Here is a 25,717-nt window from a genome sequence, read left to right on the forward strand (position 1 = left end):
CCCTGGCATTTGGTCATAGGTCAGATGAGCAAAGCCGGCCAGCGTCGGCTGGCTGAAAGCTGTTTCACTATGGAACATAGGATTCAATGGTTGGCTCCTGCAGAAGCCGCCGATTGGATGGGCTTAGTGCCTCTTACAGTCACGAGGCGGTCTCTCGCCACGACGGCCAGCAGCGATTGATTGATAGACTTGTCGCTCCAGACTCTGAGTGCTGATTGGCGAATTTCTTGGAGGAGACACGTTACGTGTGGGTGGGGCGACTCCTCCGCCTCCGCCTCCCACGGCTCCTCCGGCCTTGCTTTCTGCTGGGTAGGCCGCGCCGTGGTGGTTGCGGGGGCAGGGATGGCGGTGGCGGTGCGTGCTCTGCAGGAGCAGCTCGAGAAGGCCAAAGAGAGCCTCAAGCACGTCGATGAGAACATCCGCAAGCTCACGGGAAGGGACCCCAACGATGTGCGGTGAGGCGGAGAGGAAGGCCCGGGCCGGGCCGGGTGGGAGGAAGCCATCAGGCTCCTTAACCAACGGGGGGCTCATTTGCAGCTTATTCCTTCCTAAGCGCGCAACCTTACTTGGCTCTTGCTGCAGCCCGCAAGGAAAAGGGGGGGGGGGTGCATTCTTAAGGCGTGGAGCATCTCTGCTGTGCGCTGTGCTTTGGCCACGAAAAGAGCCAGCCCGGGGGGAGATGGGAGGAGTTTTGGGAGGTCCAGGATCAGAAGAAAGCAGTTGAAGGGAGTGAGTGTAACCAGCGTGATGTTACTGGATGGCGCTGCCTTGAAATGTTGAAGCCCCAGGTTCAAGTTCTCAGTCCCCTGTGAGAGGGAGCTTGTACTAGTAACTCGGTTTTGACCCGAATTGCCTTGTTGTGAAGGCTAAATGGAGGAGGGGGAACACCTGGATAGTGGGTGGAATAAACATGTGCTCCATCGATAAAAATTTATTGAGCTGCTAGGGATGGGGGAGAATCCTGTCTGAGGGGGACCTAACTGCTTACGCTCTTAAATGCTACCCAAGTGACTTGGGAAGTGCAGCAGTTCTAAATGTGAAGTCTTCTGAAATGTTACTTCGATGTGCACTGATGTCTTGGTTTTTTATTTTTCTGATTATTGTGTTTTTTCTTATTTTCCAGGCCTGCTCAAGGTAGATTGTTGACCCTCACAGGCCCTGGTGGAGGTAGGGGGCGTGGAAATCTATTGCTGAGGTAAGACCCTGCATTCCAGTGTGATATTGATTGTGTATGGAACTCTGGACAATTTTTGTGTTGTGTCACTTGATGATTTCATTTTCTTTGTTACTAATGCCATGTAGAAAAATCAGTATGTATTTAAGGGACACAATTTAAGTGATCCAATGATTTGGTGTGCATGGTGTGTTTTACAATGCAGTACTGTGCAAAGACACTTTGGTTTAGGTTGGAGTAACTGCATTGACTCACACGTGCCTCTGCCGCTCCCCAGCGTGGTTGCCCCGAGGTTGTGCACAAAGCCTTAAAATCTTTTTAGCTAAATCCTGTGCTTCTTTAATTGGAAGTAAGCATCATTATAAGATTATTGGGCTGAAGGTTGTCTGCAGTGGTACAGTTTAATAATGATGTGGGATAAGTTATGAGGTATTTGGAGCAGAACCCTGGTTGATTTGCATTGGGTGATGTGTTAGCTTCTGTTTGTACAACAACAGCTCAGTCCTGGAGAGAACTGATCTGTTCGAAGTTGTGCAATATAAAGATCAGTGGGAATGTATGTAGCACTTTAAATATGTTTTCTGAAAATGAGTAAACTGTCCAGTTAGTGACCCAATATGGCCTGGTTTGTCATCTAACCCCTCCCCTCACTCGCAGCTTAAAAGTATTGCAGCCATGAGAGCCCAGTAGGGGATGGGCATGCCCAACCCGCTGTTGACCTGTGAACCATTAAATTCCTTTAAGTTTCCCTTACCCTCACTTCCAAACAGGGGAGAGCAAAATGGATGGGTTATATCAGTGGTCCCCAACCCCCGGTCTGGGGACCAGAATCGGTCCTTGGATCAGTCGGTACTGGGCCGCGGCTCCTCCTCGCCCTCCTCCCCAGCTGCTGCCTCGGAGGCTGCCCTGCCACTCTGCCGCCAGCTCACCTTTGGTGTTCTCCAGCGGCCGCCATGGCTGCGGCTCCCCCTTGGCGTGGCACAGCGCAGCTGCTGCTGGCAGTGCCCCCTAGTAGGCGGCAGGAAGTCAAGGGCGCCGGTGGGAAAGCAAATGGAGCAGGAGCTCAGGCAGTGGTGGCGACGTCCCTCGGCAAAAAACTACCCCCCCCCCCCGGGCCTCAGTTAAATTGTCAAGTGTTGACAAGTCCCTGGTCATAAAAATGTTGGGGACCACTGGGTTATATGATACACAGCTGTTTAAATCTAACACTTAATGGGCAGACCCAACAAGCAGTTTCCAAGGTGATCTCCCCAGTCTGAACATGCCAGTTTGGGGATTTTTGTTTAAAATCTGTTCAGGGTTTGATTTGGGGCCTCCTGAAACCAGAATTTTCCAGTTTGTACCCATCCCTAATGACCATACACTTTAACTCTTTCAAATACTATTTATCCTTTATATAGCGCTTCTATTATACTAGTATATATAGCAGTCTTTATTAAATATTGTGTTCAAAGTATTGTTTACTATTTCATGTTTATGAAATTGTTGTGAAAATTGGATTAGATGTGAAGACAGATATACTAGAAAATTTATAGACACTAGTTGCTAGCAAGGCAGGTAGATGTTCTAAATCTGCTTTCCAGGTAACTGTTCAGTGACTGAAAATCCAACCAACCGTTTTGTATGGCTGCTGCTCTCCCAGTGATATAATCTAAAGATGTTCATGCTCTTTTCATGTTCTCTTGCCTTGAGGTTATTTGCTGATGCTGTACACAGCACAAAACTGGCAGTAGGAATAGCGCTGAGCATGAGATTGTAACAGGATATGTTTCTTCTAGTAGATAACAGACTGCTGACTTCTGTCTGGAAGACACATTTCTTCATTGTTGCCTGAAATGTCATTGCCATACAGGGCACACAAGCATTCTTTGTTACACAAGCAATTACCTGCCATGGTTGTTTGGGATAGTATCTTCTCCCATTAGATGAGGCAAATGGTTCGAAAGCTTGTTGCCTGTGGGGCACAGTATTCATAGCTGTAAATTGTTATGTGGGATCTTATATGTAAAAGCCTTCACTGTTATAACACTGATCTCATCAACAGTTTAACCTTCATTTCAGGCGTGGATTCTCGGATAGCGGTGGAGGACCCCCAGCCAAACAGAGGGATTTGGAAGGGGCAACCAGTAGGTGAGTAAGAAAGAGTGAACTTGAAACTTGCTTGTGTGCTTTTTAACTTTTCTCTGCTTGTTTTGGACTACATTCCCCTCTAAAAGAAAACCCCAACATACATCTCTGGATTTCTTAGGGTAGCAGCTGTATTATTCTACTACTAGATATTAAGCCCGCTGTGGGCAAAATACAGTGGGCCCTAGCATGATGGGTGGGTGGAGGAATGGGGCGTAGGAAGGAGGAAAAGGAGAGAGACAGAAAGAAAGGGAGGAAGATAAAGACAGAAGAAGAGGGAGAGAAACAGGTAGCCAGAAAGAGGCAGATGGAAGAGAGGGAGGAAGGGGAGAAAGGGAAAAACAAAGGGAATGCTGGGAGGAAGGGAAGGAGAAAGGGAATGCTGGGAGGAAGGGAGGAACAGAGTAAGGTAGGTGGGCTTGGGACCTTCTGCCGGGCCCAGGGGCAGTCTCGGCTGCTCCAGGGCCTGGCAGAAGGCTCGGGACTTCGGGAGTGGGCTTTGTGGCCTTCTGGCGGGCCCAAGGGCAGGCGAGCTTGTCCCAGGGCCCGGCAGAAGGCTCCCTGGGCGAGGGGAAGCTGGCCGGAGGACTTACCACTGGGCAAGGCTTCTTCCTTTGAGCGGCAACTCCCCGGCCAGCCCAGGCAAGGCTGGGCCAACCAGCCAATGGGGAGCCACTTCGCGGCTCCTGATTGGGCCCCTTCGAGTTTTTATCCCGGACAGGGCCCGCCCTAACTCCTCCCCACTTGCCCTTACTCCTCCGGAGCGTGGGGAGGTTTAAAGATAGCGAAACACAATGGAAGTCCAGTGACACCTTAAAAACTAACAGCCTTTATTCTGTTATGAAAGCTCATACTGGAGCAAATACTGGTAACCTTTAAGGTGCCACTGAAACTCTAGTTCATTAACATTATTTTTGAATCCCCGTTAAATTATTGCTGTGGTTCTAATGCTTTACATTTTTTAAATTTAGGTTGGCTGGGGAGCGTCGGACAAGGAGAGAATCACGCCAGGAAAGCGACGCAGAGGATGATGATGTTAAAAAAGTAAAGTATATTTTAATTTTCATGTGGGGAAAGGAGGGGGGAAGTGGAGCTGCAAATTACAGTAAAGAAAGTTTATCCACAGGCCAGCTGTTTACCCTAAATGGGGAGAAAAAAGTAATGTACTTCTGATATGCTGGATTTAAGCCCAGTTGCAACTATCACTAAACAACCTCGTATTGATGAGCTACTGTAGTTATATCACAAGCAGCGGATTGTATCTTTATCTCCAAATTGGTTGGCTCAACTGTGATTGTTCTTGATTCCTGCCCCCCTCTGGCACAAGCAACTTATTGGGCTGGCATACACTTCATCATAGTCAACCTTGTCTCCTTTCTACGGATGATAAGACCACCTTGACTGCCCACTGGCTAAGGTTGTCTAGTTTCTTTTGCCATCTGGAGCAACAATTCCCTGCTTCTACACTATTAATTGGGAACCAGAACACATGACTGGGAGCTGATGATCATGAATTGTGCCACGCTCTTGAACTTAACTGCTGTGAGCTCCTATCCGATACCATCACCCTGAATCATCTTTCTAAGGACACATGCGTTAACAAGGCTGCCAAATTTATGGTAGAGTTCTGTATTGCAACCAATAGAATCATTCTGAATGGCCAATCCCCGAACAATCACCCACGAAATTATGCATCCAACTCCATTCGGGGATCTAGTGTAATTGTGCAGTCATATCTACTGATCTAGTCAATTGTCTTGCCAACTTTCAGATAGGAGACTGCTCTAATAGTGATCACCAACCACTCCTGCTGACTTTGAGGATCAAGCGTGAGCCTCTGTCCACAACGACAGTTTCTGGACCAAAGATCTTACCTTCTAGATGGACAAAATTGTCTGGAAAAAGGGCTGAGAAACTTCCAAAGCCCAACACAGCTCCTGATGCAGGAGAAGCTAGCACTAATTAACATGTCAAAGTAACTTCAACAGTTGTTTATTCAGTCAGTTACCATGATGATCTCAGAATGTCTGGTTCTATCACTACAAGGCTGCCCCTCAAGTTTTCCAAGCAGAAGGTCTTGGTTTGATACTTTCAACTGTGTTGGGCTGAAGCAGCAGAACAAAATTAGAGTCCAGTGGCACCAAGACCAACTAAGTTTTATTGATGGTATGAGCTTTCGGTTTGATAAAGGTATAGGTATCCCCCGTGCAAGCACCGAGTCATGTCTGACCCTTGGGGTGACACCCTCCAGCGTTTACATGGCAGACTCAATACAGGGTGGTTTGCCAGTACCTTCCCCAGTCATTACCATTTTACCCCCCCCCCCCCCCAGCAAGCTGGATACTCATTTTACCGACCTCGGAAGGATGGAAGGCTGAGTCAACCTTGAGCCAGCTGCTGGGATCAAACTCCCAACCTCATGGACAGAGCTTCAGACAGCATTTCTGCCACTTACCACTCTATGCCACAAGAGGCTCAATTCGGTTTGATACTGAGTACCAAAAGAATTATTAAGTTTTTTACAAGGGAAAAAGACTTAACAACTTTCCCTAACAAAGAAATTCAACCAGAAACCGTTGTCTTAGGAGCAACTGAGGAAAGTTCTTGATTTGAAAGACACCAGATTATTCTGGCACTTAGTTGCAGCGGCACAAGGGACTAGATGATTCCATTCAATTCACAAGTAGAGGAAGCTACTTGGATGAACCATTTTTCTTCCGTTTTAGTAGATTCCTCTATCTCTGCATCCCTAGCAGCCAGAGAGTTGATGCCTGCCTTCTGGCACCTAATTTATCATAAAGAAATTGAAGAACTTTTGTCATAGTTAAAATGTGGCAAAGCAGCTGGACCTGATTGAATACTTCTAGATGCCATAAAAATATCCATCAGCTTGGGTAGCTCTCTTGGCTTCCTTGTTTACCAGCATTGATTGCCATGGGCATATACCTGATTCATGGACATAGAGTATAGGTGCACCAATATACTAAAAAGGTGACCTAGCTTCCCCTGCAAACTACAGACCAATAAGTTTGCTCCCAGTAATAGGCAAGCTCTATGCAAATCATTTGTCACAGAGACTCCTGGACTGGTTACCTACAGTTTCTGGACCTGAACGGTTTGGGTTCACCAAAGGGAAGTCAGCCTTGGACCACTATGTTACTCTTCTTCATCTGGCTGAAATTCAGGGAATAGCCATGCCCCAAAGCTTGCATACTGAAAGATCCATATTCTTTTATATGCTGATGATGCTGTCCTGCTATCCTGTACTAAGGTTGGCCTGAAGCGTCTCCTTTATATTTTCATTCCTTTTGTAATGATAATGCAGTGGATATAAACTACAACAATTCGAAAGTTGGGGTCTTCAGGAGGTCTAAGAAATTGTCCACTTGGAAAATCAATGGACATGCCGTTGAAAGGATCACTTTTCATCACTCACTCAAGTGGTTATTCCACCCAAACAGAGCCATCAACACCTTCAGATGTAAAATCGGTGTTGTAATTAGGTTCTTTTTTACAAAAGGTGGACAGACAATCCCAGCAGCCATCCAGTTTTTTCAAATGAAACTTCTACCCTTGTTATACTGTGGTATTCCTATATGGTGCCCTGATTGCATCACCAGGCTGGAACCAATACAGGCTTCATTCCTTCAAGGTCATCTTGGAGTCCATAGATGTGTTAAAGACTCAGTTTTATCTCTTGAGGAAGGACTCCCCTGTCTTTAACCACACAAGCATGGCTTATAATTACCAAATACTAGATTCAATTGTGTTTCAGGGCTCATGCTGGTAGCTTAACATCCTGCTTGTTAGTGGACCAATTTCTCTCCACGTGGTATGGGAGAATCGTGAAATTTTAAAATCTAATTGGTTTTGCTCTGGATGAATTTCAAAACTGGGACAAACAATCAGTGTTTCGATGTTTTAAACAGCGCATTTGTGATATCAACTCTCAGGTTCTGCTGGGTGGGGCCCAAAGAGCATGTTCACCATTACAACATTTTTCCTGTCTATAGGTCTCTCCCCTTATACTTTAAATAACCCAGTGCTCAGGCGCTGCTTTATGCAAGGATGATTAAGCCTTCTACCTACTGGTTGGACAAGGGGACGGTTCGACAACACTCCCTATGGTGAACAACTCTGTTCCTGCCAGCTCAATCAAGCTGAATTGACAGCTCATGTGCTACTACACTGACCTAAACATATGTTACTCCATTACTAGGAACAAGGTTCTTTCATTCTGATGTGCTGCAGGTTCATTTTCTTCTTTGGTAAAGCCCCACAGATCTCGACTGCTGTAGCTCTTTTTATCTATAACGCTTTTTATTCTCAAAATAGTTAAAATTATCATCTTCTGCAAATTTTATCCTTTCTCAGTTATTTATAGATATTTATAATGTCAATAAAGGTGTTTTGAATTTGAGGAGGGGAATGAGTAAAAATGTAATTTAATCTGCTTTTATCCTGTTCTTGCAGCCAGCGTTGCAATCTTCTGTAGTTGCTACCTCCAAAGAGAGAACACGCCGAGACCTTATTCAAGATCAAAATATGGATGAAAAAGGGAAACAAAGGTATCTAGATTTGAACCTAATGTGACATGAGTTTTTGAAACTCTTGGAATGGTGTGAGTGAATACTGAAGGCATAGTAACTTTTCATCCAGTTTCTGCATTGCATAAACTACACGTGTGAAATGGAATTCACACTGTGGCTTGAAGTCTGCCTCTTGTATTCCATTAAATTAAGTATCTCTGTTCTTTGTGCCAGTGGGACTTAATTGTACTCAGCCTTCTTGTAAACTTTTTCTCAACAGATCTTTTGAATATTGTCCCCCATTTTATCTTATATTGGTTTTGAAATTTGACCATGTTTTTAAGTCTTCTTTTTGGATCTGTTTCCTTGTTTTATAATACCTGCAGGTTTTGTTAGCTGCCTTGGAAAGCCTTGAAAATCATGTGATACATTATCTATGTGCCTGGAGTAATCATACTTTTCTATATTCTGGCAGGAATCGGCGTATATTTGGCCTGTTGATGGGTACCCTTCAGAAGTTCAAACAAGAATCTACAGTTGCTACTGAGAGGGTACGAATTTTCTGTTCCTAGAAATTTTAACTAGATTTTAACTAGAATTTAGTAATATTTCCGTATATGGAAATTTATATTCCATGTGTAAAGGTTCTTGGTTCCTGGTCTCAATAGTTTTCTATTATCTTTTCAAGAATGTTGTTTTCAAGTAGAAAGGCAAATGGAAAGATTCTAAATATGTAACTCATTATTTTAAATACAGCTTAGAACTTGGTGAGACATGGGTTTGTAGTCTCACTTGCACATGAACCTTCATCAGGTTACTTTGAACTGGTTACAATTCCACTGAGCAAGGGCTGATGGTTTTCCCTTCAATAGAAGAGCCACTTGTGTTAAGGAGGAACCTTTGGCTTGGAGGATTGTTGGATCCATCCTAGTATGTCACTGCTAAGCAAAGCAATATGGATCTTTAAATAAGTGTATTTAGGATTGCAGTTCTAGATGTGATATGGAGAGAAAATTTTTAATTTTAATCCAAGATCATGGAATCAAAGTAAAACTTCAAAAACTAAAATTAAGTGTTTATTCTATGATAATCCTATCTCAGTTTGATGTTGCTTGGTAAATATAAAACCATTTTCTCTTCCACAGCAAAAAAGGCGACAAGAAATTGAACAGAAACTGGAAGTTCAGGCAGAGGAAGAGAGAAAGCAAGTTGAAAATGAGAGGCGCGAACTGTTTGAAGAAAGACGTGCTAAACAAACAGAGCTGCGGCTTTTAGAACAAAAAGTTGAACTTGCTCAGTTGGTGAGTTTGAATTCAACATATTATAATAACTTTATAAAGCTATCTACTACCAAAATAAACTTCTGATTCAATTAGCTCATGTTGCCTATGCTGACTAGCTGCAGCTTTCAGAGGTCCCTGGTTTAGGGAAAGTTCTAACACCTGAGTTACTTTTTTAAACTTTGTGTACTAGGATCATATGCATGTGCTCAGAGCCACAGTCCCCTTCCAAGATTGCTGTGTATTGTCAGTGAAACTGAAGTAATTAATATGTTCTTTTTGTTTGCCAGCAAGAGGAATGGAATGAACATAATGCCAAAATAATTAAATACATAAGAACAAAGACAAAGCCTCACCTGTTCTTCATCCCTGGCAAAATGTGTCCTGCTACACAGAAGCAGTTTGACGATTCTCAGAAAAAGTTAAACGGTATGTGTATGCTTTTAAATTCAGCATTTCTCCACTGGTAGTGAATTATGTAGAGTGGTCTTACCTGAATGCATCAAAAATCTTGTAGTTTCAAACATTTACTGCCAACAACAAAGGGCCTAACTATACAGTATATTTTCCCCCAGATGATGTGGAGATGTGCTATGAAGTTCTGTGCTTGCCAGGTATGCACGTCCTAGTTCAGATCAGGACCATGGCATTGGTGGGATGGGGCAGAGACCTTCCCATTGTACAACTTTCCCAACCTGAAATGGCATAGGGAGATGGGGATTTGTCCTGTTGTAGAAACATAATGCATAGCTGATCAGTACACTTGTAGACCCCAATGCGACCAGTATCACAGCAGGGAGGCTTAAGGCTCATCTCCCTGTACGCTTGTCTAGATCGAAATCCAGGAGCCCTCACATGTGGGAAGCACAAAGCTTGTGGGCCAACCCAGGGATATCCCCAAGGAAAGAATAATATCATGTTAGGACCTATAACTTTTAAGTAACACATGCTTGCAGCTGTAGGTTCCTGTGACATGTGGGGGAAAACATGTTATTTTCATATAATTTACATATAATTTCCATCATACATGGAAAGAATGGTTGATATAGGATGTGAAGTAGCCCCAAATGTTTCATTTCAAATTCTGTTGAGCTATTGCTCTTGACAGAGTTCTTAATGATGTTTCCCCCGGTATTATAAAAGCAAGGCTTCATTCATTCTGGATGCCCCTTTCTATTCCCCTTGGTAAACTTCTTTGCATAGAAGCATTCAAATGATAGCAGTTCCTCTTTCTCCCACAAATGAGTCTGTTTCACAAAATGCACCTGAGTAACCTAGACTGACTTTCCATGCTAAGCTTACTGTGTGTCCTCTCTCTCTTTTTAGCACTATTTGAAAGTAGGCGCATTGAATTTGCAGAGCAAATTAACAAAATGGAAGCCAGACCCAGGCGACAATCTATGAAGGAAAAAGAACATCAACATCAGGAGGTGCAGAAGGAAGAAAAGAAGGAAGACCTGAACAAGGAGCAGGAAGAGGGTAAGGTGGTTCAGCAGGTGGAAGAGATGGAGACAGGTAATCAGAGCAATGATGTAGAAATGGAAGAGGTAGGAGAGGAAAAGGAGGTAGGTGCTAGTCACAGTGATGGGGAGCTAGAGCAAGAGGAGGAAGACCAGAAAGAGGAAATAGAGGCTAAAGCAGAAGAGGGAACTGAGGTTAAAGAGAACAGGCAGCAGGATAATCAGCATGAGAATGCTGTGGTGTTGAAAGAGGAAGGTGAAAACTCTCTGCCAGTAGATGGTGAGCAGGATCTGGTGGAAGCTGAGACAAATAATACAGAACCACTAGAAAATGAGAATAGCAAAGAGATCGAACCAGAAATGGAGTATAGTGCTCCACCAGACCAGGAATGTCCTGTTATTTCCCTGGAGAAAGAGGAAGTCAGCAAGCCAGAAGCTGATGCTGAACCAGAGGAAACAGAAGAAAAGGAACCTGAATCCACTCCAATAGAGGAGGCTGAGGCCCAGCTTCAGCCAGAGTCTCTGCTTAGGCCACAGCTTCCACCATTATTTGAATCCACTCAAGATCAAGATCCTCAGTTAGTCAAAGAAGAAATTGTAGTGCCTGAGAAGCTGCCTGAGACTCAGGCGGACCAGGTGCAGGCAGGAGGCACAGAAGTCAAGCACAAGATTAGGAGCAGGAGCAGAGGCAGAGCAAGGAACAAAACTAGCAAGAGTCATAGTCGGAGCACCAGCAGTAGCACCAGTAGTACTAGCTCTACAAGTAGTAGTAGTGGCAGCAGTTCTAGCAGTGGTACTAGTAGTAGTCGGAGCAGCTCCAGCAGTAGCAGTAGCACTACTGGGAGTAGCAGTCGAGAAAGTAGCAGTAGTTCTAGTAGCAGTGAGAGCCGGAGTCGGAGCAGAGGGCGTGGGCATAATAGGGATAGAAAGAGGAGGAGGAGTTTGGATCGGAAGAGAAGAGATAATTCAGGAGTAGATAGAAGTCACAAATCTTCAAAAGGTAGCAGCAGAGATGCAAAAGGATCAAAGGATAAAATCTCAAGGTCCGACAGGAAGAGGTCTATATCAGAAAGTAGTCGATCAGGCAAAAGAACTTCACGGAGTGAAAGAGACCGTAAATCAGACAGGAAAGACAAAAGGCGTTGACAGAAGAGACCAGGCTCCTTAGCCTAATCTTTGCAGCAGAAGATTACTTGATGAGTGAAAGGATTCCATGTGAGGAAGAAAAGGCTGCCTTAATTGCATGCTGTATAAAATCTTTTGGAGAAATGCAGAACTCTACCAGAAAAATCTTTGCTTTTACATGATTTTGTAAAAGGTTACTTATCAAATTATGTGAAGACACGGATGTATACAAATAAAAATCTAACAACCCCTTCATCTTTTAAAATATCCTTTACTTACGAGTCTGTATATTTTAATACGTAGATCTGTTAAATTGGTGTGATTTTCTTCTGTACCATAAGTCCTCTTTTCTTTTTTGTAGCAATAAATTTGCATTTTACAGAGTTTGAGACAGCCTGTTGCTGCTTCATAAAAAAAAAAAAATCTCTTTATTGGCATACTTCGTGAAGTTTTACCATTCTCCCTAGCATTTATTCTTCCCCTCTGATTGCTGACAAGGTAAATTTCCAAGCCCTGTGAAGGAGTACACACTTGTATATAATGTAGGTTTTTTGTTCTTTATACAAATTCTAGCTTTTACTAATTGTTCCATAATGACCTTAGTGTCCCTATTTAGGAGCAAAGAAGTTACATCAGTACCTAGACAGGTAGAATCGTAGAACCTGCCGTGTATATGTTCAGTCTTTCCCCTAGTACTAAATTAATGCTTAGAATATTTTTTTTAAACTTGCATTTCGGTTATGCTTTATTGTATATCGGAAGAAAATGGGTCGCTTCTAAACTGAGTTATAATTGATCACAGGTTTAATTAAAATGCCAATAAAATGTGCATTGCACTGTGAAATTCATCTGGGACTAATATATGTTGTGGTTAAGAGCAACTGTTGACTGGGAAGACTGGGTTCAAACTTGGCATTTCTGTAACTATTTGAGTATGTTGATGGAGATGCAGTTGATGTAAAAGGGTGACTGTTTTTAAATTTTTTTATACAACTGGAGTGTTATTCATTGGTCTGTTCTGTAGAAGTCCAAATAAAGATGGCTTTATATACTACTACACTGAACGTTTGACTGCTTACTGTATTCTGCATTTGTGTAAGCCAGTGCCAGAGACCATTCGGTTTTACAGGTCACTAGTTTTTTCAGGGATGTTAAAAGTATTAACTCGAACCTATTTTGTGCAAATGTAGCAGCATTCATGGGGCAAACGTAGCAGTCTGCTGCAGGCAACTGTGCTTCCTGAAAAAGCATTTTGGTTGTTTTCAGGCCTTTGAGAATAGCATGGGTGACAATGTAGGGGATCTTCAGTAGACTGAGGTAGAAATCATCTCTTTCCCTTTGTCTTGATTTTAAAATTTCTTTATTGTCTCTGCAGAAAATTGCTCAGGGTGGCTGAAAAAGTAAAACATGAAGCATAAAACTATTAAAAATAAACACATTAAACCTAGCCAGAACGCAGTAGCATAAAAAGTGTATCCTAAAACAGTTTTCAAGTCAAAGACAGACTACAAAACAATTTTAAAAGATACACCATTAGTTAAAAGCCTAGATGAACAAAAATGTCTCAGCCTAGTTCCTATACAAGGAAAAATTAGGCACTAGATAAGCCTCAAGGGATACTACGACAGGCAACGTACCACCTCTGAACAAGTTATGCATGGCTACACCCACGGAATTTAATTTACTTCATTTATACCCTGCCTTTGTCTCCTGTGGGTATCATTGTTGTCTTCCATTTTATCTCGACAACAACCCTGTGAGGGAAGTTAAGCTAAGTGTGTGATTGGCCCAGTGTCACCTAGCACAGTGGTCCCCAACCTTTTTATCACCGGGGACCACTGAATGCTTGACAATTTTACTGAGGCCCAGTGGGGGGGGGGTAGTTTACTCCTCTACTCTCAACCACTGCCCTAACGCTCTCTGATCGCTATGGTAATGTTTAAACATCCCCTCAAAATAAGATACAGACAAGCCACAACAACAAAGAACATAAGGAACATTTTATTTTCATGGAAATTTTAACTCATGACAATGATAAATCAATGGGAACCCTGAGCTTGTTTCTCTGCAACGAGATAGTCCCATCTGGGAGTGATGGGAGACAATGACACACGAAGTGTGTTGTAAAGGGCCGGGGGGGGGGGGGAGAAGGCGTCCTTTGTGGCCCACCTCCAATTAGTCGACGGACCACATGTGGTCCACGGCCCACAGGTTGGGGATCGCTAACCTAGCAAACTTCCACAGCTTTGTAGGGATTGAGTCTTTGGTCTCCCAGATCATAGTTTTGACACTGGCTTGTCAAGCTGTTTGTGTGGAGTGGTTCTCTGCCCAGCTGGTGCTAATTGAACTTGGGTATATGGCAGCATAGCTGAGACTGCTGCAGTCAAATAGGTAGCTGTTTCACGCTGTGTCAATTTTGATCTTGGTCTGCAGTGTAAATAAAAGATGTAATAATACCAGTAGGAAGGACCTCATCTGAAGGCAGGGCTTCTACAGAGGATCTCTACTACTGTGCTGGAAAGTATGGGTGAAGGTAGCATTTTAAAGACAAGAACTAGCACTTGTGCCCGGAAGCAGGACTGATAGGTGAGAGCACGGTTATGAAGGGTTATGAAATATTTTTGTATACTCATGTAGAAAGCCCAAAGAATTTGTTTCTTTCCCATATAATTTATAACTATACTTTTTTGCTGTATTAGAGACTTATTCTAAATGGGAGTCTTGTCATCTAGGGCTGTTTCCCCAGATGGAGAGCTGTATCTCCACATCTTTGGTGAGATGCCATATAACAAAGATTTGATTGAGCTCAAATGAGATCTGCAGGGTGAACCTACAGTCAGTCCAGAGATGAGAATGCAAAGATCTGCTTTCCCTTAGCCCTTGAACCCTTCAGGGGTTGTCTGTCTTTTTGCAACTGAGAAAAAGGATGGTTTGGGTGCAGTGACAGCAGCGAAGAGACGGGTCCTGCTTCAATGCTGTTTCTGTAGTAGGGGCATGATTTCTCGCTGTTGTGTGGAACTTAGGCTGCTGTCATTGTCATGTGTAATAGTTGTATTAGGAGGGTTGAAGTGCACAGCCTCCAATAAAAAAATGAAATTCATCAAGAACAAATATAAAATATTACAAGAAAAAATATTCAGATATATATTTTTTTCATTTGTGTCTTGAATATCCCTGACTAGTTTGATTTTGTCAGAGCTTGTATGCCAAGCAGGTTTGGCCACAATTGGATAGGAGACCACCAACTAATACAGCAACTGGGGTTGCTACACAGAGGAATGCCAAAACCCCACCTGCCTTGAAAACTTGGGTGGGTCCTAGGATTGCCATGAGTCAGTTGTGACTTAACATTCAAATGTTATTTTCACTTACAGTTCAGGCCACTTTTTTCACTGGGACTCCTAGCAGGTATAATTCCATCAGTAAACAGGTATAAAATATAGCATCAATTCACTAACATCAATTCACAAACTGATCATAAGATTCATAGTAAAGATAAACCTGTTAGACTGATTACAGAATGGGGAGAATGAAGAGAAATATATCTGCTTAAAGAAACAAGACAAACTATGTAGGAAAAACGAATACATTGCACACCTAGGATGAGGTATTGTCTTCCAGCAATTTTACACAAAGTGTAAAGTTTAAAGCAAAATATCAGTATCAGACAATGGCAGAATTCAATGCAGTGTATGTTAAGTTCCATCAAGTGGCTTCCGACCTAATGGCAACTCTGTGAATTAATAACCTGAAAATGCTCTATGATTAACAGCCTTGCTCAGGTCTTGCCAGTTGAGGGCCAAGGCTTCCTTGATTGAAGAAGAGCTGGTTTCTTATACCCCGCTTTTCACTACACCAAGGAGTCCAAAAGCAGCTTACAAACACCTTTCCCTTCCTCTCCCCACAACAGACAACCTGTGAGGTAGGTGGGGCTGAGAGAGCTCTAACAGTTGTTCTGCAAGAACAGCCCTAAAATAACTGGCTAGCCCAAGGTCATCACATGTGGAGGAGTGGGGAATCAAACCCAGTTTTCCAGATTAGACTCCACCGCTCTTAGCCACTACACCATGCTGTCTCATGTTTGGTCTTCCAAACCCATCGGTCTCAGGTTTGCGCTTGCTGCCTTCAACTTTTCCTACATGGGAGTCCACAGCAAAAGCTGGATCCAGAGAAGCTCTCCAACAGCAAACTTGATCATTCAGAGGTAATGTAATATTCATAAGGTGGTGGTGTAACTGAGTAGGGAGCAACAGAGGAGAGACATGAGTTGTAGTAATGCACATTCAAAGCAGTATTTTGTCCTGGATCAACTGGTGTAATATCCTGTGAGGTAGTAATCTGTAACTTAGAACTGTAGGTTTGACCAGTGAGGTTTGAACAGAACTAAAAAGGAACCTTGGGTAAAGAGGAGTTGAGAAAAGACAGTTGGAGATGAGTGAGCAGAGGCTAGAAGAAAAAAAGAAAAATCAGAAGCACAGATGGCTAGAAAGCTAAAGGGCAAGTAAGCTGACTGCATAGTGCATACCCCAGTGTATATTGAAATATCTTTAACTTTAAATTATCCAAATCCAATTTCCTGAAAGCTGCTTCCCATTGGAAGTCAATATAAATGGGCTATACAGCTAGATAGGAACAAGAAATACTTAAAGGCAGCAATCACATCCCCTCTCAACCTCCTCTCCTGCAGGCTGAACATTCACAAGTCCCTCAGCCTGTGATTTCAATCTTAGCTGTATTTATTGCTCAGTTTCTTGTACATCTTTACTCTAATTAGCCCTTCCTGGCAACTAACATTTGAGGAAATCTATTTCAATATATCTGAAGGAGTCTGCATCTAAACACGTGAAGTCTCTCATATCTTGTATTTGTATGCTAATTTGCTGCCACTCACAGATCTTTAAAACAATATCAAGGATAACCAACCAGTTACTTATGTGTCTTGACTCAAACTAGACCATCCTAGTAACTAACCCCCTACTCTACTTATATGTAACAGTTGAGAAAATTCTATTTCACTGTATATAAATAAGTATGCTTACACGTTAGGTTATACTTTGAATAACATTTTGTTGGACTTAAATTTGTTCAGGTTCTACCAAGGACAGAGTTTGCTGTAAGAAGGGTTTATCACCATTTTGAAGCCCACGAGCAACTTTGCAATTCTGACCCAGATTGGTGGACCCAACCATAAAATGACGGCTACAGAGCCAGATCTACATATACACACACACTCAAGAAGCCAAGGGCAGGGTAGAAGGGTAGTTTTTAAAAATATCCTGGGAGAAATGGGTACAAAGGGATAAAAGCAACACTCTGCTCCACATAAACTTTTTAAAATTATCTGCTAACCTATCAGATCACCAGTGGCCAATCAGATGCCCTACTGAGCACTCCCTATCCCCGCCCACTTTCTAAAAACTCTTGGTGGGAGCACAGAAAGGTATCAGCAGGAGCAATGGTGGCCAAGCTTCTATACATATCTATAGATTCAGGGTCACATCTGCAAATAAAATTCCAGTCCAATTGGAAATGATTGGAACAATTACAGTTTCATATCAAAGACACTGATTGGATAAACATATGAAGCAGAGGTCCATCAGTAGCTATTAGCCACAAGGTATAGATGGAACACTGTCTGGGGTAGCAATGATCTGTATTCTTGGTGCTTGGAGGGCCTCTGCAGTTCTGGTCCCAGTGGTGGACCTTCTGATGACACCTGGGCTTTGGCCACTTCAAAACTGGGTGGGCCACTGAACTAGGTGGGCCATTGGCTTCAGCCAACATGGTTTCCCTTATATTCTTATGCTCATCTCAGGGAGACGCCCTCCTGACTGTCTCACTCATTTAGTGGGTTCACAAGAGAGGGTCTGTTCCCTGGCAACCACACAATTATGGAACTGCCTCCTCAGGAAGGTACACCTGGCTACCTCATTGTTGATCTTCAGACTGCATTTGATTGATTTTTCTGCATTTTGATTGTTTTGGGTGGAGTTCCTAAGCCATGACTTTTATGAATGTTTTAATTGTTCATTTTATTGTTTTAATAAAGTTTATATATATTATTATTATTATTTATTATTATTATTTATTTGATTTGTATGACCGCCGCTCTCGGAAACCGGCTCGCGGCGGTTCACAACATTTTAATACAAATACAATATATTAACCATTAAAATTCCCCATTAAAACCCCATTAAAACAATGACTAAGTCACAATGATGGCGATTAAAACTATTCCCGTACAGGCCCACTGGATGAGCAGAAGGGAACGGAGGATAATTGGGCATAGGATGGAACACTCTGGGGAACCAGGTCAGTTTAGTACTGGCCTCCCCCCTCCGGGGAGAGGGGTCCGATCTTAGCCCCGGGCCATCACCCGGCCTTAGACAAACGCCTGGCGGAAGAGCTCCGTTTTGCAGGCTCTGCGGAACTCAGAGAGCTCCGACAGGGCCCGCAGCTCTTCAGGGAGCTCATTCCACCAGGTAGGGGCCAGGACCGAAAAGGCCCTGGCCCTTGTCGAGGCCAGGCGTGCCTCCCGGGGTCCTGGGATCATCAGCAGATTCTTACCCGCAGAGCGAAGTGCCCTGCGGGGGGCATAAGGAGATAGGCGGTCCCTCAAGTATGCAGGACCCAAGCCGCGTATAGTCTTAAAGGTTAGTACCAAAACCTTGAACCTGATCCGGAAACAAACTGGCAACCAGTGCAGCTGCTTCAGCAGAGGCTGAACATGGGACCTCCAAGATGATTTAGTGAGGACCCGTGCAGCTGCATTCTGTACCAGCTGTAACTTCCGGGTTAGAGACAAGGGTAGGCCCGCGTAGAGCGAGTTACAGAAGTCTAATCTAGAAGTAACCGTTGCATGGATCACAGTGGCCAGGTGTTCCGGGGGCAGGTAGGGCGCTAGTAGCCGAGCTTGGCGTAGATGGAGAAACGCCGTCCGGGCTACCTTAGTGACCTGGGCCTCCATGGAAAGTGAGGCATCCAGAATCACTCCCAAATTCCTGGCTTGGGGCACAGATGACAATTGTACCCCGTCCAGGCAGGGAAGACGCGCTTCCTGTTCCTGCTCCCTTCGGCCTAGCCAAAGGACCTCCGTCTTAGAGGGGTTGAGTCTCAGGCGGCTCTTCCTGATCCATCCAGCCACTGCTTCCAAACAACTGGCGAATTTTTCTGGGGGGAGATCTGGCCGGCCATCCATCAAGAGATAGAGCTGGGTATCATCAGCGTACTGGTGACACCCAAGCCCATAACTCCGTACAAGCTGAGCCAGGGGACGCATATAGATGTTAAATAACGTGGGGGAGAGCACCGCTCCCTGTGGCACCCCACATGGGAGTGCAAAGGAGTCGGATAACTCCTCCCCCACAGCGACCCTCTGTGATCTGTTCTCTAGAAAGGAGGATAGCCATTTAAGAGCCACCCTTCCAATCCCAGTATCAGCGAGGCGGTGAACCAAGAGCTCGTGGTCAACCACATCAAATGCGGCTGACAGGTCTAATAGCACGAGAATGGCCGACCTGCCCCGGTCCAGCTGGCGCCGGAGATCATCTGTCAGGGCGACCAGCACAGTCTCCACCCCATGGCCAGGACGGAAGCCAGACTGGTATGGATCAAGGGCCGAAGTTTCCTCCAAAAATGCTAGGAGCTGGTCCGCGGCGGCCCTCTCAACCACCTTGCCCAGGAATGCAAGATGCGATACCGGGCGGTAGCTGGCGGGGTCCCGCGGATTCAGCGATGGTTTTTTCAGAAGAGGGCGAACCACTGCCTCCTTGAGCCGCTGAGGGAATTCTCCCGATGTAAGGGAGAGGTTTATAATCTCCCTCAGGGGAACACCTATCCGTGGGTCGCTGATCTTAAGCAACCACGACGGACAGGGATCAAGGGGGCAAGTGGTCGCCCTCACCGACCCTAGCAATTTGTCCACTTCGGATAAAGAGAGCCGCCTGAAGCCATCAAACCTGATCCCCCGTAACGGCCACGGAGCTTCTAGTTCACGAACTGTATCAACTGTGGCAGTAAGGTCACGACGGAGCGACAAGATCTTATCCGCAAAATAGCTCGCAAAAGCCTCGCAGCCTAGTTCCAATTGACTACTATTTTGATGCCCTCCTTCGAGGGCAGTAAGGGTCCGAACTATCCTAAATAATTGGGCTGGGCGAGAGCTAGCGGACGCGATTTCCGCAGCAAAGTAGTCACACTTTGCGCTTTCACCGCCATCTCATACGCCCTCATAAGCGTGCGATGAGATGTTCTTGTAGCTTCGTCGCGGGTCTTCCGCCACACTCGCTCTAGCCGTCTCACCTCCCTCTTCCTCTCCCGAAGCTCCGCGGTAAACCACGGGGCCTGCTTGAGGCGAGGGCGGAGAGGGCGCTCAGGAGCTATCTCATCAATGGCGGCCAACAGGCGGGACTGCCAGTCCTCCACCAAGGCCTCCAACGAGACACCGGAGGGCATCGGGTCCCGCAGAGCATTCAGGAATCCTTCGGATTCCATAAGTCTCCGTGGGCGGACTAAAATGCGTCCGTCACCCAAACAGGGGAGGGGTGGCATCCGTAGGCGAGCCTTCAGGGTATGGTGGTCAGACCACGGAACGATGTTGTTAGCCACCAGATCGATCTCAACACCAGCACCAAAGATCAGATCCAGGGTGTGGCCAGCCTGATGAGTGGGACCAGCAACAAATTGCGAGAACCCCAGTGTTGCCATGGCCGACACCAGGTCCAGGCCAAGTCCTGGAGCCGACGAATCCGCATGGACATTAAAGTCCCCCAAAATTAATAATTTGGGGAACTGCAATGTCCAGGCGGCCGCCGCCTCCAGCAGGCCCAGCAGGGCATCGGGCGGGGCAGTGGGTGAACGGTACACCGCCCAGATGGCCACGTTCTCGACCGATTCCCACGTCAGGCTTCCACAAGGGCTTGAGGCAGTTAACAAGTGTTTAAAATAAATTAATACTGATAGGTGAAGCTTTATTGGGTTAACATATTGTGTGTTTCTTAAGTGCTGTCAAATTACTCTCCACATGGTGATCGTATGAATTAAAGACCTCCCAAAGGTCCTGCTCAGGTCTTCCAAACTGAGGGTTGTGGCTTCACTATTACATTACTGTTGTTAATATTTTATATTTTGGACTTGTTTATTAATATTTACTAAATATTGATTTTAATATTGGGGTTTTTAAATGGCTTTATCCTAGTTTGAAATCTAATGTAATCCTATTTATGATGTTTGTCTTTGTAGTATATGTATTTTTCTAATTATTATTAATAAATATGGAAATAGAAGAATGGAAGAATAACTGGGAAAGACTAGACTGATATAAATGGAAAGTCAGAGAAACAGAGCTGACAGAACACTAAAGTGATTTGACCCACATAATGCAAATAAGTACACTTTACGCTTTCTTGGGAGCACTTGGGCAGCAGAGTGTAGAGACAACACTGACCTATGAACCAGTCCCATGACCACACTAAGGCAAAAGCTACACGATACAAATTCCCGACAGCCTCCCTTACTTGATGCTCCATGGCTGTACAAACTGCACACATGGTTGCCAACCTCTTGGTGGGGCCTGAAGACTTCCTATGAGGGAAAGGGTCCTTAACATTTATCCTTTCCCGCTTCCAAACTAATATATTTTGTTATGTGTCAAAGTCAAATAAAGACAGTGATTTTTATCAAACTAAGGTGATAGTTGGGAGGGGGATTATGAGAGAACAAAATACAAACGAATTATTATTACAAACATTACTTAGCATTTCTTCCTTAACATTATATCTTTCCTATGGTGGTTTATAAAATGCTCAGATGTATTTCTTGCTTATACTACTAGACTATGTATGGATGAAATCACTCTTTTTGTTTCAAAATGCTAGTTCTGTTAGCAGACCTAGTTAATAATTAAGCCACTCAATCAGGATATTTGTCTTTGCAGATAGGTGAAACACAGTTCTCTGGGAGCAGAGTTTGCAGGCAGAAGGAAAATGGAATAATAACTTTTTAAATGTCATATTAATTAAATGGACTAAAAAATATAGGCTACTTCTTTTAACGGGACAGCAACTGATCTTGTGGGTATTTTCTTCAGGATTCACTCTTATTTTTTTAGGATGTGGAAGACTGTTAGAATCTTACTGTTACTTCTCTTGCTATTAACGAATGTGAAGACGACAGAGTTGTCAGATCAGAAAAAATGTGGTGACCCAGAATGTGAAAGTAAGTACAAGAGTCTATGTTCTAACACTTCAAAAAGGGCACAATCTACAAGCCAGAATGCAGCAAGAAAGTAATTTGAAGGCACAGTTTAAATGTTAGAATGTTAGCTTTATGAGAACTTGATCAATATGTTTTTAAAGCAGAGGAATTATTTCTGGAAAACCATTTGGAGGGATTGCGATGAGGCATATGTGAAAGGGCAAAGTTCAGTCGGAGAGCTGCTGTTGACATCTCAGGACTAGAGCCTCAGATTCATCACTATGTTTATTCAAAATACCCGTTGCTTCAACAGTCCCTGATTCATATTTTCCTAAGGAACCAATATATGCTTGCTGCTACTATCTACTAAATGCATACAATTTTCAATACTTCCTTGGTTGTCCTTGTTTCTTGTATTCACGCCTTACCTAACGTAGAATATAGGAAGGGATGTGGATCGGTTGTAGAATGTCTGTTTGCCATGATGCCACGTAACAAATGGGCAAAACTAACAACTACCTGTACATAGGCCTATTCTGCTGTCACCCTCACTTTGTGGAATGGTGTGCCTGAGGAGGTCAGGAAGGCTCCTATGTGTATTTATTTATTTATTCATTTGATTTATAGACCGCCCCTCACTGTGATTTCTCAGGGTAGTGTACATGGAACAGCAGAACTAGTGCATTTAAATATGTATAACAATATGAACAGAGGGTATAATAAGAACAGGTGAACAGCAACCAAAAAGTGGGGATTTGTGCACAGGGTAATAGATCAGGTTAGAGCGGGGGGACTGCAGCTGGGTAGCAGCTTTAGATTGCCATGTCTGGAGCGTCAGAGTTTGAGAAGGGTCCCTGGCACTGGTCTCAACCGAAGGCCTGGTGGAAGAGCCAGGTGAATCACCCATTTTATACTTTACAAGCAGAAGCCCACAAGGACTTGTGCAAGGCATCTAATTTTCCTTGTGGTTCTTTTGCAGGCAAAGTTTGGGGAGGGAAGTAAGTTCAGCAGGATTTAATGCCATAGAGTCCATCCACCAAAGCAGCCACCTTCAGGGGAATTGATCTCTGTCATCAGGAAATTATGATTCCAGATAATCTCCTCCCACAAGAGGACGGCAACCCAAGTTTCCATGGAGGAAAGGGCTGCTTTGGAAAGTGGAGCCAATGGCATAATACCTTTCTGAGGCCCCTTTCTGATGTGTTACTATTACCAGGCATGGAGGGGGTGGGGGGAGGTTATAGAACTGGATTATGCCACCATTTTATTGTGGTTTTATTGTTTGGGGGATTTATTGTAAACTGCCACGAACCAGCTGGGTCTGGGAGTGGCAGTTAATAAAATCTAATATGAATGAATAAATAAATAAAATAAAACCACTAGGGGGGACATATCCCAGAATTACAACTGAGCATCGGACAACATCATTCCTCTGGGAGAAAGGAACTGTTTTGGACTCTGTGTCATTATATTCAGCTGCGGTCTTTTGCTTCTCCAAACTCTGCCGTCCTCAGATTCCACCACAAAATCTACAGGAGTTTCCCATCCTGAAGATGACAACTCTAGCCAGGCCTCTCTCGAGGGCCAAATAGCATGGAAAGAGCCCTTTCCCATCCCCCTATTTTTATAGAAACTTAAGCCTGGAATACTATTGTTATCTAGGAACAGCCATTGAAGGGATCAATTGCTTAAAGCTACAGGTGCTCCTTTTATCATGTTTTGGATTTTTTTAAAGCCCCTCATATTTATATATGTCATATTTTTCTGCAAACGTGGGGACCTTATCAGGTTTGTAGAAAGATGTGTCTTGCCAATTCACAGCTCCAGTCACTGGATTGAAGTATAAGGCAGCTTCATGTGTGTACAATGGAACAAACAATATCATAAAACCCTTCATATGTTGCCTTCATTTTTTTTACATATATCCAGCTACAATAAGCCGAGTGCAAACCATTAAAGACTACACAGGACCAGACTGTCGCTATCTGAACTTCAAATCAGGAGAAGAGATAATGGTATACTTCAAACTTTCAAGGAAAAGGGAGGATTTGTGGGCTGGAAGTGTAAGTATTTCAACAAAAACTTTCTCTATAAGCCATTAGATTTCAGTGAGATCAACAGGTGATTCTGGTTGTCATGAGGTTGAATCCAGTGGCCATTTTCCAAAAGCAAAAGGTGTTCCACTACAGACCCTCACTTCAATCCCCATGTTGTCCTGTCCTCAAGGACTGCATTTTGGAAAGGTCAGTGGGCTGCAGCAAGAGGGTCTCCCATCGACAATAACCTTTGGAGACAATCCATCATATGGTGGCAACAGTTTTTCTTTAAGGGCTTTGAGAAATGAGACACTATCGCACTATATATCCAGTAACCTGCACACAACATAGATCAGGACTTTCCCACTTCCCCATCTACTGCAGCTGCACCTAAAATGTTTGTTGCAGACCCTCTGGAACACTGTAGAAGTCACATTGGGAGTGAATAATACATATTAAATGCTTATCTTTCAGACTCTCAGCCAGTTGTCTTCTGAGGGGGCAACCAATGAAACAATAATCGATACAGTCGTACTCAGCAATTTAGCAGTCATGAAAAATCCAACAAAACATCCCAGTAGTACTTAAATGGGCCTGAACTAGAGTAACTCTATACAGGATTGCATTGTAAATACACTATTAAAAAACAGTCATTGGAGCTGGCACTTGCCCTTGTCTATTGTTTCTCCCCTTCCTCCAGGTGATTTGTCTGCTTTGTTCTAATTTTATTTGAAAAGCTCTTGCATGGTTTCCCCAGTTCATCTGAAACTTGATTAACTTCCTAAAGCCTTTGTCTCATTGTTATACTTTGAAAGCGATACAAATCAGAAACTTGAATCACAAGGGAACACAAAACTTTAAAATCTACTGAAAATGCCATCTGGCTGAGCCCCTCAGGTCTTTGGGTAATAACTTATTAATGTCTGTGTTTCATGGACAAGATATTATTTTTCAACCATAATCTTATTTAGAAATGGTTACTGTCAAGTAAGAAAAATCCAGTCTTTGGAATATTTTAGTCTGTAGACTGGATTACAATCCAGAAAGCAACATGACAACATAAATGCATGTAGCTTTCTTTCTTTCTTTGCCAGATGCCATGATCTTTGTTTTCTTGATGTTGAGTTTCAAGCCAACTTTTGCACTCTCCTCCTTCACCGACATCAACAGGCTCTTTAGTTCCTCTTCACTTTCTCCCATTAGAGTGGTATCATCTGTATATCTGAGGTTGTTGATATTTCTCCCTGCAATCTTGATCCCAATTTGTGACTCCTCTAATCCCGCCTTTCTCATGATGTGCTCCGCATACAAGTTAAATAGGCAAGGCGACAGTCTACATCCTTGCCGAACTCCTTTCTCAATTTTGTAGAAATTCAAAATTCAGTGATTCCATGTTCAGTTCTCACTGTTGCTTCTTGACCTGCATATAAGTTTCTCAAGAGACAAATAAGATGCCCTGGTATTCCCATCTCCTTAAGAACTTGCCACAATTTGTTGTGCCCCACACAATCAAAGGCTTTAGCATAGTCAATGAAACAGAAGTAGATGTTCTACACAGGCTGATCCTGCGTAGAGCAGGGGGTTGGACTAGATGGCCTGCATGGCCCCTTCCAACTCAATGGTTCTATGATTCTTCTGGAACTCCCTAGCTTTCTCCATGATCCAGCGTATGTTGGCAATTTGATCTCTAGTTCCTCTGCCTCTTCGAAATCCTGCCTGTACTTCTGGAAGTTCCCGGTCCACATATTGCTGGAGCCTAGCTTGTAAAATTTTGAGCATAACTTTGCTAGCA

At 43.8% G+C, this 25,717-nt stretch overlaps 2 protein-coding genes across 6 annotated transcripts in view; both read left to right on the forward strand.

Moving 5' to 3' along the window:
• Positions 1–250: 250 nt before the first annotated feature.
• On the forward strand, positions 251–12,749 carry PNN (pinin, desmosome associated protein). The gene is made up of 9 exons (XM_077323170.1): positions 251–455; positions 1,124–1,195; positions 3,236–3,304; positions 4,273–4,345; positions 7,775–7,869; positions 8,306–8,381; positions 8,976–9,131; positions 9,401–9,539; positions 10,437–12,749. The coding sequence occupies exons 1-9, from the start codon at positions 343–345 to the stop codon at positions 11,714–11,716; spliced, it is 2,073 nt and encodes a 690-aa protein (XP_077179285.1). The 5' UTR covers positions 251–342; the 3' UTR covers positions 11,717–12,749.
• A 3,409-nt stretch (positions 12,750–16,158) lies between these two features.
• The window catches only part of MIA2 (MIA SH3 domain ER export factor 2), a 64,839-nt gene continuing 55,280 nt past the window's right edge, over positions 16,159–25,717 (forward strand). For 4 of the 5 annotated variants that reach the window (XM_077323173.1, XM_077323175.1, XM_077323176.1 and 1 more), the window contains exons 1-3: positions 16,159–16,196; positions 21,804–21,910; positions 23,819–23,952. In XM_077323173.1, coding sequence (XP_077179288.1) covers positions 16,174–16,196; positions 21,804–21,910; positions 23,819–23,952 — 264 coding nt within the window. In that variant the 5' untranslated portion in view covers positions 16,159–16,173. Of the gene's footprint in view, positions 16,197–21,179; positions 21,260–21,803; positions 21,911–23,818; positions 23,953–25,717 lie in introns of those variants that run through there. The other variant, XM_077323174.1, reaches the window with a different exon arrangement.

The sequence above is a fragment of the Paroedura picta genome, chromosome 2, assembly GCF_049243985.1.
Source record: "Paroedura picta isolate Pp20150507F chromosome 2, Ppicta_v3.0, whole genome shotgun sequence".
NCBI classification, from domain to species: domain Eukaryota; kingdom Metazoa; phylum Chordata; class Lepidosauria; order Squamata; family Gekkonidae; genus Paroedura; species Paroedura picta.

Coding starts and splice junctions, on each gene's coding strand:
- PNN (XM_077323170.1), top strand. CDS start 343: ATGGCGGTGGCGGTGCGTGCTCTGCAGGAGCAGCTCGAGAAGGCCAAA. Junction 3,305..4,272: donor TTGGAAGGGGCAACCAGTAG/GTGAGTAAGAAA, acceptor TTTTAAATTTAG/GTTGGCTGGGGAGCGTCGGA. Junction 9,540..10,436: donor TTCTCAGAAAAAGTTAAACG/GTATGTGTATGC, acceptor CTCTCTTTTTAG/CACTATTTGAAAGTAGGCGC.